The 18,035-nt window shown below is 37.6% G+C and overlaps 5 protein-coding genes across 5 annotated transcripts; 4 read left to right on the forward strand and 1 right to left on the reverse strand.

Annotated features, from left to right (window-relative positions):
- Positions 1 to 45: 45 nt before the first annotated feature.
- Positions 46 to 3,083, reverse strand: LOC111485693 (the record flags this gene model as incomplete). The annotated part of the gene is made up of 7 exons (XM_023132681.1): positions 46 to 818; positions 935 to 1,013; positions 1,670 to 1,735; positions 1,876 to 1,977; positions 2,072 to 2,134; positions 2,351 to 2,433; positions 2,510 to 3,083. Coding segments are annotated over 7 exons (1,449 nt in total), but the record flags the coding sequence as incomplete, so codon positions are not given.
- A 607-nt stretch (positions 3,084 to 3,690) lies between these two features.
- Positions 3,691 to 5,528, forward strand: LOC111485060 (protein C2-DOMAIN ABA-RELATED 4-like). The gene is made up of 3 exons (XM_023131750.1): positions 3,691 to 3,853; positions 4,464 to 4,559; positions 4,987 to 5,528. The coding sequence occupies exons 1-3, from the start codon at positions 3,692 to 3,694 to the stop codon at positions 5,272 to 5,274; spliced, it is 546 nt and encodes a 181-aa protein (XP_022987518.1). The 5' UTR covers position 3,691; the 3' UTR covers positions 5,275 to 5,528.
- A 748-nt stretch (positions 5,529 to 6,276) lies between these two features.
- LOC111485716 (pentatricopeptide repeat-containing protein At3g18020) lies at positions 6,277 to 8,879 on the forward strand. Its single transcript, XM_023132720.1, has 2 exons — positions 6,277 to 8,413; positions 8,629 to 8,879. Exons 1-2 carry the CDS (start codon positions 6,306 to 6,308, stop codon positions 8,630 to 8,632), a joined length of 2,112 nt encoding a protein of 703 aa, XP_022988488.1. The 5' UTR covers positions 6,277 to 6,305; the 3' UTR covers positions 8,633 to 8,879.
- A 565-nt stretch (positions 8,880 to 9,444) lies between these two features.
- Positions 9,445 to 10,453, forward strand: LOC111485714 (probable calcium-binding protein CML27). Its single transcript, XM_023132719.1, has one exon. It carries the CDS (start codon positions 9,648 to 9,650, stop codon positions 10,206 to 10,208), a length of 561 nt encoding a protein of 186 aa, XP_022988487.1. The 5' UTR covers positions 9,445 to 9,647; the 3' UTR covers positions 10,209 to 10,453.
- Positions 10,454 to 11,880: 1,427 nt separating this feature from the next.
- Positions 11,881 to 17,900, forward strand: LOC111485352 (golgin candidate 2-like). Its single transcript, XM_023132188.1, has 10 exons — positions 11,881 to 12,133; positions 12,402 to 13,511; positions 14,650 to 14,760; positions 14,888 to 14,947; positions 15,695 to 15,752; positions 16,065 to 16,117; positions 16,252 to 16,341; positions 16,949 to 17,074; positions 17,306 to 17,353; positions 17,423 to 17,900. The coding sequence occupies exons 1-10, from the start codon at positions 12,080 to 12,082 to the stop codon at positions 17,792 to 17,794; spliced, it is 2,082 nt and encodes a 693-aa protein (XP_022987956.1). The 5' UTR covers positions 11,881 to 12,079; the 3' UTR covers positions 17,795 to 17,900.
- Positions 17,901 to 18,035: the final 135 nt, after the last annotated feature.

The following is an 18,035-nucleotide window of genomic DNA, read 5'->3' on the forward strand; positions in this document are numbered from 1 at the left end:
TGACCTTTTTTTCCCTAGACATACACAGGTAGAGATCTCTTAGTGGAAGATATATGTAACTAGTTCAGCTTGACAGGAATTGTGGAACTTATAAACAACTTTTAACATCTTGAAGAGATGAAATAATCTTAACCTTTTGATGAAATACTCTAGAATTAGTTCTCCCCAAGACAAACTGTTGTAAAATATTAGTTTACTACTTCATAGAAACAGATTGAAGATTCATGTCCTTGAAGGATTGCGGGCAGTGATGAACAAAACAATGAATTCTCTATGCTTTCCAAAAACTTGCATTGAGAAAACATGCCCGAGTAAGCTTTCAGGATTACATGGAACTCAGTCGAATGCAAAGAGCTCATCCAACTGCTCTTCTGTCCATTGTGGGAGTAATGGTTCTTGTGTTCTTGTCGCTGTCTTCATTTCGTTGATTTTTTCAGCTTCTTGATTATTAGGGGCTCGAGCAGTGTTGGATGCAGCACCATTTTCTTTGGCTTGTGAGAGTTCGCCTGAATCTGTACCCATAGGATGGTTGATAGGCTCATCCAGCCCTGTTTGCTGATCCTGATCAACAAGGAGCGTGTTACAACCCACACTTGAAGTTCCTTTGGAGGTACTCAGATCAACAAACTGTCTGTTTGAATTGGTTCCATTCCCTTTCCAATTGATGGATGATGCTGCATTTCCCTTTCCTGTTTGTAAATCACCTAGTCCATTCCTTCTCAATTTAGAATTCTGCCTCAGATTGTTCATGATATTTTGAGTTTTTTCACGTGATACGTCAAAATTCATCTGCCGAATGTGTACTTCTCCATGGGTTTCTGCACAGTACAAGGAGACTAATTGAAAAATATGCACCTCGTTTATGAAAACCACTGGGCATAATCAATTGGGCGGCTTTAGACAAAAACAAAGTTTGGATGAAAATATTGCCGACCTTCAATTCTAGAATCAGGCCGTATGATTGCTGTAGGGCTATTGAGCTTTATAGGAGGTCCACTGTCCTTGGAAATAACCTACGATTTCAAGCATAACCAAAAGTTAGGTAGAAGGGTAAGTTTTCCGAGGACCTGGAAGTGAAAACCCAGAAAAATTTTGACCTTAATTCACCAAGGAAACAGGAAATAAGAACATTCTCCAGCTAAAATAGCTACACCATGCCTGCACTATATGGCTATACTAACATGCAAACTAAATTTCTGCCATGGCATCTAACTAAAAGATAAGGAGGATGAATTCAACAGGAACTAGACTTCTCCTAACAATTCTTTTTTCTATGAGCCAACATGATGGCTGAGAATGACAAGGGGCAGTAAAATTCCGCAGTCAACAACAGCTATGTATCTCTGTATTCAAAAAAGCATATAATTGCACATGTCAAACAAACTAGGAATCAAATTTTTCTTAAATATAATCACTACGCGCATGCATATGGGCTGTCCAATCACATATGACGTTTGTCTCCAAGAGAAAGAGCTAGCTGAAAATTTATCCAACTCTTATGATTTGTTACAATAGATGCCGTGAAAACACATCTCTTTTTTAAGCTAGAAATGAATTCTTTTTTCTTTCAGAACCTTATTTTTCCTGTGGAAAAAATGTGATAGAAACAAGATGTTCCTTAGTTGAATGGCTTACTAACTATTTGAGCAATTGTTAAAGCAAACCATACCTTGACAACGTTACTTGCTGTTACATTGAGCACATGAACAGAACGTGTCGAAGAAAACACAGCAACCTGGAGGATAGATGCAGATGAGATGAACATTCATTGAGAAAAGCAGCTGTAACGTTAGTTCACGAAGATTCAAGTTTCCAAACAAAAGAAGATAAGGAATTCAACACAATCATTGATGCCTGAAATAATGGAAATCGAACCTTCTGCAATATTAAAACTGCCCCAACAGATAAGTCCTTTCCAAAATTTCCTTCAGAAATTACTCTATGGTGGATGCTAGCGTCTATTGTACCTGTTGGATCCTGGTACAAGAAGTTTAAGATCATTTTCGTATCCACAAAATACTGGAATTTTAGAATGCTACTTCTTGCGTGTAGGACATGCCCGAAATCTAACCTTCAAAGCTACCATCATTCCACCTAGACTATTTGAGGTACAAGATTTGATAATGGCTACGACCTATCAAAGCAGCCACTTAGATAGCATTAACAAAATTTGGAAGCCCAAATAGAAATTTTGCAATTACAAGAAGCTATAGTGAAGAAATATTAGCAAAAGTCGATGCCAGAAAATGGGTTTTAAGCAATAATCATTTGAATATGTTCTTCCCCTCAGAAACAAAATGATACTGTAGCTGTTCGCGCCAGAAAAGTGAAAAGAAGGAATGAAAATTACCAGAGCAACTTTCTCAGCATTGAAGGCATTCTTGATAGAACTCAATGGAGTTTCAGTCAAATCTCCTTTCCCATCCATCGCACCTACAAAAACCCTTGAATTAAATCTCAAAGAATTCCACTCATTAAATCACCAAACAAGCAGAAAACGAAAGATAACCTAGGCCGCGGACAAAATCCAAAGCGCAAACCCACGGATTGCCATTAAAATCACCGTCCTCTTCATCGCCATTTTCGATAACTCTTCTTATATACTCCTGAGTAGGAACGGGCTCTTCATCGCCGCCATAGAAGGATTTATCACCGCGAGTTCTACGCTGCATCGCCGCCTGAACCGCTCCGGCAGGACCAGGAATGATACGCAAAGACGCACCGGACGGACACGGGGACTCTAATTCAGACGAAATCCGTTGGGATCGACAAATTGGATTCTGAGATGAGAAATCCGACTCCGAAAGATCGTTAAACGGTTGTGATTGGGGCTGGGAAGGGGAGAGAGAGCAAGTTTCAAGAAGCGGGAGAGAGAGAGTGGAAGTGGGGGCGGCGGAGAGTGGTTGGGGGCTACGGTGGCGCTTCAAAGGACGGAGTAGGGAGTGTACGTCGGAGTAGTCAAGATCAAGGGCCTCCCATGGTTCCATTTTTGAAGCTTCGAATTCGGAAGGGAACTGATGAAGCCGCCGACTGCAGAAGGCGAAGCGCGGGAATTTGAAGTTCGAAGCGGACTTGGAAGTCGACCATCGTCATCCACTTGGATTCGTTTCAGTGTCCCGTGTTTGCTTTCCCGGCAAGTTTCGAGAATTGGGCTGGACTGGGCTGGGCTGGACCCGGCCCGTTAATATATAAATAGGGCCCATTTTAAGCAGCCATAAAAAAATATAATGTTTATTTATTATTTTCAATATATTTAGTAATTCTTTCATAAATATCCATCCATAACTATATTTTATTAATATTTTGGTAAAATTAAGGGGAAAAAAAAAAAAAAAAAAAAAAGAAAGAAAACCGGCACGTGCTCGTTTCATACGCCTGAACTTCATCCACAACCTTCCCATCGTTTCCGCAACCTACAACCGGATCTCTTGGTCACCCATCACTCACCTGAAACGACCAAATGTAAATTTTATAAAAACATTAAAAATTGCTGTCCGACGAAAAAAAATTAAATAGTAACAAATAAATAAATAAAAGATAAAGGCGAAAAATGCTTGTTACCGGAAGAATCGGTTTCGGGAGCTTCTGGGTCCCACGGAATTGGCTTATTTTTTAATATTTTTTTAAATTGATTATTTTAATTTTCAAACTGGAATTTTATTTGGTATAATATAAATAGAGGGAGCAGAGAATGATGCCGGATGTCACCTTCATCCCCGAGAGCGGTGGCCTTCTGGCGCTAATGGATAATCTGCTCGGACTTCTCCGTATTCGCGTCATTCGTGGTGTCAATCTTGCTGTTCGTGACGTTCGTAGCAGCGATCCTTACGTTGTCGTCAAGATGGGAAAACTAGTAAGTATTTCTTTTCTGTTATTTCATGATCACTTTCGTTTGTTGGTTCGATTTGGAGGTTTTGTTTCTTTATGTCTTTTGGAATGCTTCAAGGTTGTTAAAGACATGTTGCTTTGGGTAGTAATTGGTTAATTTGAAGCTGTTTTGGTGTGACTCGAAAAATGGCGCGAATGTTTGAATTGTTTTCATGGACGAAGTCTTTGAAACATGCGAAGAAGGATGGTTCGGTAAGGGCTTGAAAAGTCTAATTAGATTCGCCTGTAGATTTCCCAACTTCTGGATCATCCTACACGAATGGAGATTTGGGAGGTGCAGAAATGAATCTTGTGTGGGGGAGGAGCTTAGAAGTTTTTGTATGCGAGTTTTATCTAAGGAATGAGATGAATTAAATTCCTGGCTGTTGAATTGTTAACTCATAAGTTTCGTGACTCTGTACGAACATCTCGAGAAATTGTAGCAATAAATTGTGCTTTTTAGGTAGGTCAATCAATTACTTTGTAGATGTTAATGTTCCATTGAACTACGTCTTTAGTTTTTGTTTCTTATAAGGAATGAACTTTCAAGTATTGCTGCTGCTTTATTCTTTTGTTCTTGTGAACTCTTGATTTAGAAACTGAAGACGCGGGTGATAAAGAAGGATATCAATCCTCACTGGAATGAAGATCTGACTCTTTCTGTCAGTGACCCAAGTCTTCCAATTAAGCTGGTAATCCTTGTTAAACTCCATGATGATCCATGTATAAGAGATTTTTGTTATACTTGTTGAACTCCATGATGATCCATGAATGCTTATTTTCTCCGTCAAAATGATATATATTTGATATGTTGCTCTGCCAGCAATGTAGAACGCCTTCTAAACAGTTTCCATGTAGATATACACACAGAGTTACAAAGCTGACATGTTCTTGTTGTTGACCGATTTATAACAATTGATATTGCTAATCCAGGCTTAGGTCTTTTGCCATATTGTATTGTGGGTTGGCCTTTATCTTTCGTTTTGTTTGATCAAAGCTTTTTTAAGGAATCACTTATCTTGTTGCTATACGAAAATTAACTTCCATTACTTCCTTTTTCGTTACCGTGTTTCCTAACATCGAATTTCGTTTCCAAATTCATCTTTGAGCTGATTACAGACTGTTTACGATCACGACACGTTTACGAAGGATGACAAAATGGGGTATGCTGAGTTTGATATCAAATCATTTACGGAAGCTCTGAAAATGAACTTGAGTAATCTTCCGAGTGGAACGACAATCTCACGAATGCTACCAACCAGGCAAAACTGTCTTGCTGAAGAGAGCTGTGTGGTCTGGAAAGATGGTAAAGTAATTCAAGATATCTACCTTCGATTGAGAAATGTTGAATGCGGGGAAGTCGAAATTCAGCTGCAGTGGATTGATCTTCCAAACCACAAAGGCTGAAAGAAAGATCTGGTTTATCGGAGCATCATCCCTGCTAGCTAGAGGTTACTGCTCTTTCCACTTCCCATCATTTTCCATTCTTCAAATTATTTGTATATTAATTCTTCTGTGTCCTACACAGTCTGCATAGTGCTTGATTGTAGCTTGATTTTTATTCATGGATGATAGCCTCTGGTTTTGGCCAAGCTTTCTGATGGGTATCGTAAATAAGTTGTTCTCTGATTCTGATTTTATTGGCAATATAAGCTACCATTCAGTTTCATCTTTTACTTTAACTTAAGATGTGTTGATGATCTCCAACACCAAGCGGTGAAATACAAATTTATTATAAGTTCGAAGACTAACGGTCTAAGCGAACTCTTTCCTTCCGAAATCTCCCCGTTACTGAGGAACTACAGTAAATTAGGTTGCAGAGAATTCAATTCCCGTTCTCTAACCCTATGACTAATATGAGTTTCAGGTTTCCTTTGTAATCCCTGGAACTTCTTCGTAGTGGCTCCGGAACTTCTTTGTAGTGGCTCCGTTCCATGCCTCATTTCATAAATAAACTTGTAGTGACTTTATTTAATTCTCGTTTTTTATTTCTATATATATGGAAATTAAACACCATATCTATAGTAAAGTTGTCCTCTAAATGCATTTAAGATCAAACTAATTCAAATTAAATTATTTAAGTCGGGCGTCAATATTAATAATTAGAAAAAGAAAAATTTAATAGGTGAGAATTTACATTTATAAGGGTATGAGTTTACAAATTTGACAATTTTATTTTAAAATTAATACACTCAATTTAGTCCCTTTTACACAATTTATGTAATAGTCATAAAATTTAAAACCTAATAACATTATTTAAATTTATCAAAAATAAAATCACAATATTCTAATTATTAAATTGTTTTTGTTAATTATTAAATAAATAAAAAACCACAATATTGGGCAAAAAAGCCCCCTTCGGTTCGCTTTAAAGGGGCGAACCGAAATTTTTTTGCCGCGAATTTTAAAGCTTCAGTCCTCACAAGAATGCGCCTGTAATGTTTCTCGCGGCCCGCCAATCGCTCTCGGTCAAAACATCCCTCAAAATCGTTTCCATTACGCCATCGTTCTCGAACCTCTTCACCAGAACCGCCAATTTCCGGCAGTACCAGCCGGGAAATGGATCGGACGGCCGAGACTGGACACCGGAAGAGAGTGTTGCCGACGTCTCCTACTGGACGAACAAGATTCATGGTCTCTGTACCAAGGATCGAAATGTCGATGAAGCGCTTAGGCTACTCGACGCCCTTCGCCTTCACGGCTACCAAATGCATCCTCTCAATCTCGGTAGCATAATCCATGGTCTCTGTGATGCCCGCCGGTTTCATGAAGCGCACTGCCGTTTTATGCTCTCTGTTGCTTCCCGGTGTGTGCCTGATGAACGGACTTGTAATGTTCTTATTGCTCGTTTGCTTGATTATCAATCTCCATATTGCACCTTGCGCTTGCTTGTTTGTTTGTTTGAAGCTAAGCCTGGTTTTGTTCCTTCTATAGTGAATTATAATCGTTTGGTTGATCAGTTTTGTAAGTTTTCACTACCGGATGTAGCTCATAGGGTTTTATTTGATATGAAGAGTAGAGGCCATTGTCCAAATGTTGTTTCCTACACTACCTTGATTGATGGATACTGCTGTGTTGGTAATATATCTGCTGCTGAGAAACTGTTTGACGAAATGCCTGAGAATGATGTGGTGTCTAATTCACTTACATACAGTGTTCTAATTCGTGGGTTTCTTTACAAACGGGATTTTGAAACTGGGATGGCATTCATATGCAAGCTTTGGGAGGAGATGAATGGAGAAACGGACCCTTCTGTGAACAGTGCAGCTTTTGCCCATCTTGTTGATTCTCTATGTCTAACGGGTTCTTTCCACGAGCTGTTTTCAATAGCAGAAAATATGCCTCAGGGGCAGAGTGTGCCCGAGGAATTTGCTTATGGGCAGATGATAGATTCACTTTGTAAAGCTAAAAGACATAACGGGGCTTCAAGAATTGTATATATCATGAGGAGGCGAGGGCTTAATCCTGGTTTACTATCATATAATTCTATTATCCATGGGCTTAGCAAGGAGGGAAATTGTATGCGGGCTTATCAGTTGTTAGTCGAAGGAGTTGAATTTGGGTACTCACCATCTGAACATACATATAAGGTTCTTTTAGAAGGTCTTTGCCGAGAGCTGGACATCCAAAAGGCTAAGGAAGTTCTTCAAATAATGATAGACAAGGAAGGCGTGGATAGAACTAGAATTTACAACATATACTTGAGAGCTGTCTGCCTTACAAATAACTCAACCGAGCTTTTAAACACGCTTGTTGTAATGCTTCAAACTAATTGTAACCCTGATGTTATTACCCTCAATACAGTCATCAAGGGATTTTGCAAGGTTGGAAGCATTGAAGAAGCTCTAAAGGTACTAGACGATATGATGATTGGTAAATTATGCAACCCTGATCAGGTGACCTTCACAACTATCATATGTGGCTTACTGAATGTTGGGAGGATCCGGGAATCTCTTGATATATTGTATAAAGTAATGCCAGAAAAAGGCATTATGCCAGGTGTTGTTACGTATAATGCCACTATTCGAGGTTTGTTTAAACTTCAACAGGCAAACCAAGCAATGGATACCTTTGACAGAATGGTTAGTAATGGCGTGCTAGCTGACAGTACTACTCACGCTGTGATAATTGATGGGTTATGTGATTCCAATAAAATCGAAGAAGCTAAGAGATTCTGGAAAGATATAGTCTGGCCATCAAAGATTCATGACAGTTTTGTTTATTCTGCTATTCTTAAAGGGCTTTGCCTCTCCAGCAAATTCAACGAAGCTTGCCATTTTCTATATGAACTAGCAGATTCTGGGGTTTCTCCAAATATCTTTTGCTACAATATTGTGATCAATACTGCATGTAAGTTGGGATTAAAAGGAGAAGCATATCAATTGGTCACAGAGATGCGAAAGAATGGGTTAACCCCTGATGCCGTAACCTGGAGGATTCTTCACAAATTACATCAAAATGAGATGACACAATCACGTCCCAAGCATTTAACTAATCAACCTACAGACGGCTTGGACCAGACAGAGTTGAAGAACTATTTGCAAATGTAAATTAAATTGGTGTTTAGATACTTATGAAACCTTGGTCTTTCGTAACATCCAATCCTGTGACTCTATTCTTGAACCATCATGCCTTTCCACTTGGTAAAAGAATCATGGTTTCAAAACCATGAAATCTGACAGGAATAGACCTTCCAAAGCATGCCTTAAAGTTCTTTCATCACATTTATTCATTACTTAGTTTTGCTCTTCTGATTCGTAGGTAACTATTTTGTATAAAGGGTGATGTGATGCAATGCAATGAAAGCTCGGAGACAGCTTACTTTTGGCCATGTGCTTACCAAAGTGATCAGGTAAGCTTTCTATCACTTCGTACTATCATTTCCTTACTGGGTTTGTTAAAATATACACAAACGTTCTTGCTAAAAAGGAAAATGATTAGAAAAGTTGCAATCACAATCACATCGACCTCTTTTTCCACATTGTCGGATGAAGTAGTGATTATTTTCCATCCATTTCAATTTGATATTATATTATAATAGATACGTCATATCTCACGTTAAGAAGAGAGAGGAACAAAAACATTCTTTTATAAAAATGTAGAAACATTTTCCTAATAGATATGTTTTAAAACTATAAACATCGTCGTCATAAGTAAAAATAAATAATATCTACTGGCGGTGGGCTTGAATTGTTACAAATGGTATTAGAGCAAGACACCGAGGACACTGGCCCCAAGGGAGTGAACTGTGTGAGATCCTACATCGAGTATAAAGTGGAATAAAAATGTTGTTTATAAAGGTGCGGAAATCTCTTTCTAATACACCGTAAGTTGTTACAAGATAATTTTTAAGAACAAAAACTTATTAACATAAAATTAAAATTTTAATATCTTTTATTATATTATATTATTTAATATAATATAATATAATATGGTCTATTAAATATAATAATTAAAGTTTTGTGACTTAATACAAACTAAAGGTTTATTTAAGATGCAATTAAAAAATAATAATAATTGAAAATAAAAAGAAAAGCGAATTAAAATAATGTTTTGGAGGGCCGATTTTCCTTGACCGTGGAAGAAGAAGGACAGCATCTATTATTTGATGGGGAAAGAGAAAAATTAGGAGACACCGTCGGCCGGGATTTCCTCCTCTTCTTCTTCAATCCTCCCCCCTATAAATACCCAATTCCCCTTCCCATTTGTTCATCACAAAATCGAAACTACCCTCTTTTTCTCCTCCTCGTTGTCGTCTTCCCCAATCTTGATCTTTGAAAATGGCCACTGACTCGAATCCGATTCCGTCCTCTAACTCCGACGCCGACCAGATCACCAAGCCGAAGCCCTCTGGCCTCCTCCATGAAAACGAGGAACTCCGCAAGGTTTTCGACCGCTTCGATTCGAATGGCGACGGCAGGATCTCCATCACCGAGCTCGATTCCGTCCTCAAGTCCTTAGGCTCTGCCATCCCCTACGAGGAGCTACGTGGCATCATGGAGGATCTCGACTACGATAAGGACGGTTTCATCAACATAGACGAGTTCGCCGCCTTCTGCAAGGAACCGATGGCATCCGACGAGGCTGGATTGTCGGAGCTTCGTGACGCCTTCGATCTCTACGATCAGGACCACAACGGCCTCATCTCTCACTCCGAGCTCCATCTCGTCCTCACTCGCCTCGGAATCAATTACTCCATTGAAGACTGTCAACGAATGATCCACACGGTCGATTCCGATGGCGACGGAAATGTCAATTTCGAAGAGTTTAGGAAGATGATGAGCGATGCTAACAAATCCAAGGCGCCGAATCAAAATGCAACTGCAGCCGCGGGGCCCTAGCCCTAGCCCTAGCTTTCCGTAAGTTATTAGCAATTAGCTATGTGACAGGTAACGAAGTCGATATCTATCCTTCGTTCCTTTTCCATTTTTCGTTTCGTTTCAGTTTATCATTTCTTCCTAATCTGAATCTATGAATTTATGTATCCAAGTGTTCCTGTTTTCAATGTTCCGAATGTAACATGAAATTCGGATCTGGTTATGTTCTCCCGCCATTAATGCCGATCTTTAATTTCAACTCTTGTTCATTTCGGTTCCTCCTTCTTCCCAGCTTCGCCTTTGATTCTCAATTCAAAGGAATTTACCGGCAAATCGATTGATATTCCCGGAATCCTAACGTTCATTACAGTTGTGTAAATTTTGTCCCCTTTTTTCCTTTCGGAGTATAAACAAGTGGAATCAAACATTCTCTTAATGGAATAGATTTTCAGGATGGTGAATGAAAAAACTACAATATTATGTTACAAAAACAAATAAATAATTACAATACCTTTAATTAAGGCCCTTAATCACGCGGATAATCTTCCTTCAATTCCATTTTTTCTTATGGATTTTAATTTTAATATATGTTTTTATTTTTTTAATTTTAGTTTATTGTAAATGAAAATGTGGTATGAGAGTGACTTCTAAAATAGTAATACACTTCAATTATACCCGGTTTCAAATATCTTGATTGGCTGCAAAAATAGAAGCTCCGACATTGACATATTTGGCGATGAATTTTAATGGATGAGAAGCTACGTATGGTAAGAAAAGGCATGCACTAATCAAAATGAATGACGGTGAAAAGTAAAAAGGTTAAAAAAAATTAAGTTATCAAGAAGAGACGAGTTTGTTTTCTTTAATTAAAAAAAATGTAGAATTATCAAAGAATAATAAAATAAATGGTTGATTTAGGAAGAAAAACAATTTTCATCCTCAAATATTAAAAAAAAAAAAACTATTTAGTGCCATTTTTTAAATAAAAAAAAATATGGAATTTAATAAATAAATTTATGAGTAAGAATTAAGTTAAATGTGGAATTAAGAGAGGGCATGGTAAATACCTTTTAAGTGAAAAAGACAATTCAAGGGACAAAATAAGCCACTTTCACGTCTCCTCTCTACTTTTATTTATATCTTCGTACTTTTTTTCTTAAACTATTTTCCTCTTTTTGTCCTTGTTCGTGTGTCGGAGGTATCAAGCGAGTGTATTGTAAGAGAACGTGTAAGATTCCACATGGGTTTGTTTTAAATAGCTTTAAATTGCGCAAATATATTTTATTTTTATTTTTATTTGTTATAGTTTTCATCTTTTTAGAAAAAAGTTTGAAATTAAAAACCTCGAAAATTAAGTTGTTAACATATTGTCAGATCAAATTGAAAATTTGAAAATTCGAGAGTGGGAATTTTTTACTAGAGTTTTTTTTTTCTTTTTTTTTTCTACCTAAGATATTTGTGTGTATGAATGCCAAATAGTCTTAAAAGGATTTAGAATTTTTAACATAAATTAGCGATAATTATAATTATTACGATCTAATCCATTGTTAGAATAATGAGGTTGGTCGGTTACCGTATCGGTGTCACTCATGCGTGACAGACCACTGGTCGTGCACCAATCTTTGTGACTTAAAACCTGGGACCCGCGCAGAAACTTCAGCGATAATCCACGTGTTCCATTCCACGTAACCTACTTGTCACTGCAGCCTTCTCGGCTTCCCCCGCCCCCGCCTTCCCTTATCGTCCTTCTCGTTCCGATTCTCTGCAACTGCGACCTCTCAATCCACAACGACGATGCTTTGCAAAAAGAATTATATGAATGTAAATCACTGTTGACTATGCTTCTCCTCTGATTTCCATTTCTCAACGAGGACGCTGGGTCGTGGATTTGGATTATGGCTAATTGGATCTCCTCCAAGCTTAAAGCGGCCGAGAGCATTCTCCAGCAGGTGAATTCCCATTTCCCTTTTTCTTTTTGGTCTTACGGTTTGATTTCTGAGGTTTTGGTGGGAGGTTGTGATGATGTTCGATTTTCTTTTGCTTGTACCTTATTTGAAAATTCGTAGATCCGAGACGACGTGTGTGTTCCGATTTATGGTGAATCGAGCTGCGCATTATTGTGTTGATAGTGTAAATTAACTGTATAATTTTGTATGTTTTGATTTATTGCGTTTCGAGTTTGTTTTTGTTTATTTTTGTGTGAAATGGACGATTCAGATCGATCAGCAAGCGGCGGAGTCCCTTAAAAAGGGCGAAAGGCCTCCAGCCGTGGATAATTTGGAAGCCATTGGAAAAACGGGAGATATTTTACCTTTGAAGGATCAGCTGAAGAAGAAGAAGAACCAAGTAGATAACGATTATCATGGCAAATTGCGCAGTGATCTAAGTCTAAATGTAAGCAGAAACCAGGATAATGTAATTTCTGCCGCACCAAAACCCTCACCGACGTCAAAACCATCTACACTAACGGACAGTGACTGGACCGAACTGCTCGGTATACCTAATCAACCTTCAACTTCGACTGCATCCCGCAGTAATGGATCACCTACAGTTCGTGGTGCAAAGAGAGACGTTCGCAGACCAAGTAATGCAGGTTCTAATATGTCGGTGCTGGATTTCAAGAAAACTCAGAACAACACTAAGAGCAATAGGTCCGTTGGGGAAAGAAAGAAATTAACCAGGAAGACAAGTGATGTGGAAGAATCTAATATTTCAGTTTCATTGGGGTCAAATTCAAGAGTTGATCTAAAAAATGACAAAAACATTATGCATTCTGAAGGTCGAGAATTGGACAAGAAAGATGCTGGAGGCAATATTGTAGTTGAAGCGAAAAGTGTGGAAAAAAATGAAATTGGTGGGAATTTTGATTCCAAGGGTTTTTCTTCAGAGGATTCTGCGCTGACAATAAGAAATAGTCAATCCTCAGAAACAGTGCCTGATACGGATCAAGCTAAGAGGATATCTGATATGAATACCATTGTGACAAATGCTCAAAGTCATCAAGAAAGTGGTTTTACTGGGAAGCATAAATCAGATGAAGTTTCTCGTAGTTCTATATCTGATGGTGTAAGAAAAGAGTGGACGGGCTCTTCAACTAGTGGTGGAAGTTCTGGTTTAGATTCGGACTCAGATTCAGCTTCCGATGCTGAAATTGAACGTGAGAGGGAAGAAATAAAAAGGAGGAGGCAGAAAATTCTGGCTGAGAAAGCTGCAGCCAAGGCCATGGAGGCTATCAAAGAACATGAAGACTTGGTTGCTAGACTGGAAGGTGAGAAGCAGAGCCTAGAAAAAATACTGGAAGATCGAGCAAGAAAGCAAGCAGAAGAGGTACAACGTCTAGTTTCTCCTTGTCAATTTTAGCATGAGTTTGATCATCAATTTTGTGTGCGAATCTGCCAGACATGAATTTTGAAACTGTGGTTCAATTATACCACAATGAAAAGAAAAACCTGGATACCACAAAGAACAGAAAAGAAATGCCTGGTTACTACATAAGCGTTTTCTTTTAAATAAAAAAATTACGAACTTGAAATAATCATTAGGGAGACCTCTATTCACTTGTATTCTAAAAGAGATATACTTCCATGCCAAATTTAAGATGCCTTTTCAAAAATTTCAAACTATGATAGATCATCAGGTCCTTTCCAACATTGTTGAAATCAGTTGGCTCTATTTATCCAAACATATTAAACACACGGAGTTAGAAATGCAGGGCCTTTGAAGCTGGTTTAAGTTTTGTTAGAAATGCAGGGCCTTTGAAGCTGGTTTAAGTTTTATTTCCTTTTGATATCTCTTCTCTAATCAGTCCTTTTATGTTGACTTATCTTACTGTGGAGCGTTCTCTGGAAACAGTATTTGGATCTTCTGGAGGAAGGAAGATGAAAAGTTTCATTTCTGTCTCAAATTTTCAATTAAAAACTGTTTTGTGTTAGTGAAGATGGAACTAGGACATTTTAAAAAAAAAAAAAGATGGAATTAGGATATTGGATAGTGCAAGCTAACAGATTTAAACACTCAGTTATTGAGATAGATACCTTGGAGAAGTAGGGAGAGATGAAATGTGGGCTCTCTGGCTAGCTTAGATACATAATTCATCCAAGATGAAATGTAGGTTTACTACGCAGTCCTATATTAGTGACAAAGGAACTCAAAGCCCCCAACTAAAATATGATTAGTAATTTGCATAATTTATTCAAACATATTAAAAAAAATCCTAAATTGGAATGAAACTACAATATTCCTACAATTGGCATTTAGTCTGCGTGCCTTCCTTCTGCCATATGGGGGGTTAGTTGAAAAGGCTACCCATTTGTGAGGCACCTTTCTGGAGGCTTTTAATCTCCGTTAAATACATTTCTCATGTTTTGTACTCTGTCTTCAATGGATTATGAACAATACCCATGTACTCGGGTGTGGAATATGGATTTTATTTTATAATGCATATCCATATATTTTTAAAATCCAGGCTTCAGAGCTGCAGACGTCTATGATGGAAATGATGGAGGCAGTTGAGCTTGAGAAGCAGAAGCACAATGAAACCCGCAGAGAAGCCCTTGCAAAAATGGTCAAGCTTGAGGTAATCAACTCATGACAGATGTCTGTTTTTGAAGTTCTGTTTGCCCATACACTTTTTTGATCAGATTCTGCGAGTGCTTATGATTATTATTTTTTTAAACATTACCGAAGTGATATGTGGTTTGCAGACTGAAAATGCCGATCTTGCAAAAACCCTTGCTTCTGTACAATGGAATCTTGAGTTAGAGGTATGATGAGGGATGGTAGGGATGCTATGTTGATGTGTTTGAAGACATGTTTATTTTCATTCTGTTTAGCTCTTATTAGCCATGATTACCCCTTGGAGCTTAACCAGGCTATCATATAATGTAAAATTTGACCTAAAAGCATCAATAAAAATTGAGATATGTAGGCTCTCCTTATCTAACAGACAAATTAAAGTATCTACTAGTCGAAGTAGTTATAAATTTACAATGATCTAGCATATAAAAATAGATGGTGTCCATCAACTAATTTATTTATCAAAGATATAGAATGATGGAGAAAGACTACTACTCATAACTTCCATCAGTGAAGATATAAAAAGTCATTGTTGATCATGTGCTCTAATTGAGTCTTAACCGATTTTCCTGCCTTTGTACCAGGGTTTTAGGTTAATTTAGCAATTTTTTTAATTAAAAAAGTGCATGTGCACCGTGATCCAATTAAATGGTTTAGTAACATAGGTTTTGCTCTATTTCCCTATTTGGCATTTTCTCACTGAAGACTAATGATGGCTGCAAAACAACATTCTTATGCTTTGCACTTCTGAATATGGCTACAGATGACTTGTTCTGCAATTTCATGTTTAATAGCCATGTCTACCTTCTTGTTTGTACTTTATAGCATTTCTGTAAGCTTATGGGAAAAGGCAATATTTTTGCCTCTAGATCGTACTCTATAAATAATTAGTGGATGAGAACAATGAAGCTTTATGTTTCAACTTCTTGGACCAGGGTAATCGGGTTGCAGGACTTCGACAGCAGATTGAATTGAAAGAAACGTGTCATGAAGGTACAAGTTTTCTTCCGTACAAACTGGTCTTGCTATGGATACGGATAAAAAAAGCATCTTCAGAGTTTGGATTATCATTTAATATATCGTTTTGTTATCACAATATATTTGGTCGTAAAATTGGCATGTGACTTGAGCATTCATGTGGATCATGGCTATGTTTGTTTATAGTTACGATTATCATGTCAGATATTCTATGTTGATTGTGGACGTGTTTCTATAGAATTCGGGCCATCATAGAAAATATATGTATGGTCAATATTGAAGTGTTTTTTATGTTAATAGTTCTTGAAAGCCCTTTCTTTGTTGTAGAACTGAGGAGAAGGATCGCAAGCTCTCAGGAAGCTGGAACATCAACAAAGCCAGTAAGAATTTATTTGCTTGTGATTGTACGAGTGTTCTTGTTGCAGTTTCTTTCTTCTTCCCCCTCAAGTCACACATTACGACCTCTCTCAGATTATTTGCCTTTTCTGATAGATTCTATTGCAAAATGTTGTAGTTGGCTTTTAAAGGAATTGAATTTGAATTGGAGATTCTTGAGGCAGAGCACTCTCTCATCACTGATAAAGTCCTTCAATTGCAGGAGAAGGTTTGCTTTACTATTAATGGAACTGAAAATCCCATATTATTATTTTTCTTCCCATGAACTATTCTTTATCTTCAAACCTCCCCTCCTTCTTTAAATAGATTGAACCAATCGTCTGTGTGTCACCCTTTTCCAATCCAAGGAAGATGCAAAATTACATATATTAAACATATTTTAGATTTAAATATAAACAAACCAAATCCTATTTCTTAATTCTAAATTATTTTATATACAATCGAAATAGGATTTTCGGGATAAGGAATAAACAACCCATGGATAAATCCAAGAGACTCCTTAAATCCAAACGATCTTTTTGTAGGTGTTTGCCCCTGATTCAATAAGGAGATCAAATTGATTATTAGTTTTGATAGGCATGAAATATTAGTTTTGTTAGTTATACAAAATCAGGGGATGAGTTCCTTAGCATCATTTTGGTTTCTTTCTTTTTTCAGATGGATAATAATTTAACTGTGAATTTCGTTTTAGATTGGTATATATCATTTTGCATTCTTCCAATCCTTTTATATCCTTTTAACGCTCTCTCGCCCTAAAAATCCAATTTACATATTAGTATTGTTCATACTCGTCTTGTCTTAATTGTGAATTACAGGGGAAAAAGTTGGAAGAAAGCATCGAGTTGGTGAGAAAAGAGATGGAGGAACCAACTGAAGTTGAAGTTGAACTCAAGAGAAGGCTTGGCCAGATGACTGACCATCTAATTCAGAAGCAAGTTCAGGTTTGTCCCCCAATGTTTCTTAACAAGGCTCTACTACGCTGCTGTAGGCAGTTTATGATGATTGTCAATCCTTATTTGTTATGATCATATCTAATATTCACTAGAGTTCTCATGCATAATTATTCCCTTCTGTTCTCCTATTGTTCTACATCAAAACCATGTCACATTATTAAACAGAAAGTAGTAGTCCATGTGTTAAGAACTCGCTGTTGGAATTTGATTTTTGATTAGGTGGAGGCACTGTCTTCAGAGAAAGCCACTCTTCTCTTCAGAATTGAGGTACTTTAGCATCCTAAACCCATCTTAACATCTGCTAAAATGCAGTAATAAACAAGATCTTTTTTGCAGGCCGTGACGAGGCAATTAGAAGAAAGCAAGTCAATGGTGAATACGAACAACATTTCGAGCACCTCTTGGAGGGACTTGGAGTCTGGAAAATGGAAACTTTCAGGTTCAAAACTGAAACCAATGTTAGAGGACAAGATCCACTCCGGCAAGAAACACCTAGGATCCTTGATCCAGCAGCTGGATGCAATATACGCAGCAGGCATGGTGTTTATAAGGAGAAATCCTGCAGCTAAATTGTGGTCAGTAGTTTACCTTATATGCCTTCACTTATGGGTGCTTTATATTTTCATGTCGCACTCTCAAGTAGACACTGAGTCCAAGTCTGGTGCTGTTATTTCCTTGGAAAACATCAACACCTCTTTAAACATGTGATTTTTTTTCTTCTTTTCTTTTGGTCTGATATCTTAAAACCACAAACATATAGATGCCTCTCTGTTTATTAGTTCATACTATTAACTACATCTCATATTTTTTTAAACTCTTAGTTCTCTCGGAGGCAAAGTTGCAGTCGACCGTAGGCTGTTCAAAAAATTTGGTAGCCTTCAAATTTGTCAGTCTGGTCTTTACACTTTTAGAAGTGTATAACTAGTTTCCGAACTTTTAAATTTGTGTC

This window comes from Cucurbita maxima, unplaced genomic scaffold, assembly GCF_002738345.1.
Source record: "Cucurbita maxima cultivar Rimu unplaced genomic scaffold, Cmax_1.0 Cma_Scf00010, whole genome shotgun sequence".
NCBI lineage: Eukaryota > Viridiplantae > Streptophyta > Magnoliopsida > Cucurbitales > Cucurbitaceae > Cucurbita > Cucurbita maxima.

What these genes read in the sequence shown, in the direction of transcription:
- LOC111485716 (XM_023132720.1), top strand. Translation starts at nt 6,306, where the DNA reads ATGTTTCTCGCGGCCCGCCAATCGCTCTCGGTCAAAACATCCCTCAAA.
- LOC111485714 (XM_023132719.1), top strand. Translation starts at nt 9,648, where the DNA reads ATGGCCACTGACTCGAATCCGATTCCGTCCTCTAACTCCGACGCCGAC.
- LOC111485352 (XM_023132188.1), top strand. Translation starts at nt 12,080, where the DNA reads ATGGCTAATTGGATCTCCTCCAAGCTTAAAGCGGCCGAGAGCATTCTC. An exon ending in TCCTTCAATTGCAGGAGAAG is followed by an intron (nt 16,342 to 16,948) that starts GTTTGCTTTACT and finishes TGTGAATTACAG; the next exon opens with GGGAAAAAGTTGGAAGAAAG. An exon ending in TAATTCAGAAGCAAGTTCAG is followed by an intron (nt 17,075 to 17,305) that starts GTTTGTCCCCCA and finishes ATTTTTGATTAG; the next exon opens with GTGGAGGCACTGTCTTCAGA.
- LOC111485060 (XM_023131750.1), top strand. Translation starts at nt 3,692, where the DNA reads ATGATGCCGGATGTCACCTTCATCCCCGAGAGCGGTGGCCTTCTGGCG. An exon ending in TCGTCAAGATGGGAAAACTA is followed by an intron (nt 3,854 to 4,463) that starts GTAAGTATTTCT and finishes CTCTTGATTTAG; the next exon opens with AAACTGAAGACGCGGGTGAT. An exon ending in CAAGTCTTCCAATTAAGCTG is followed by an intron (nt 4,560 to 4,986) that starts GTAATCCTTGTT and finishes AGCTGATTACAG; the next exon opens with ACTGTTTACGATCACGACAC.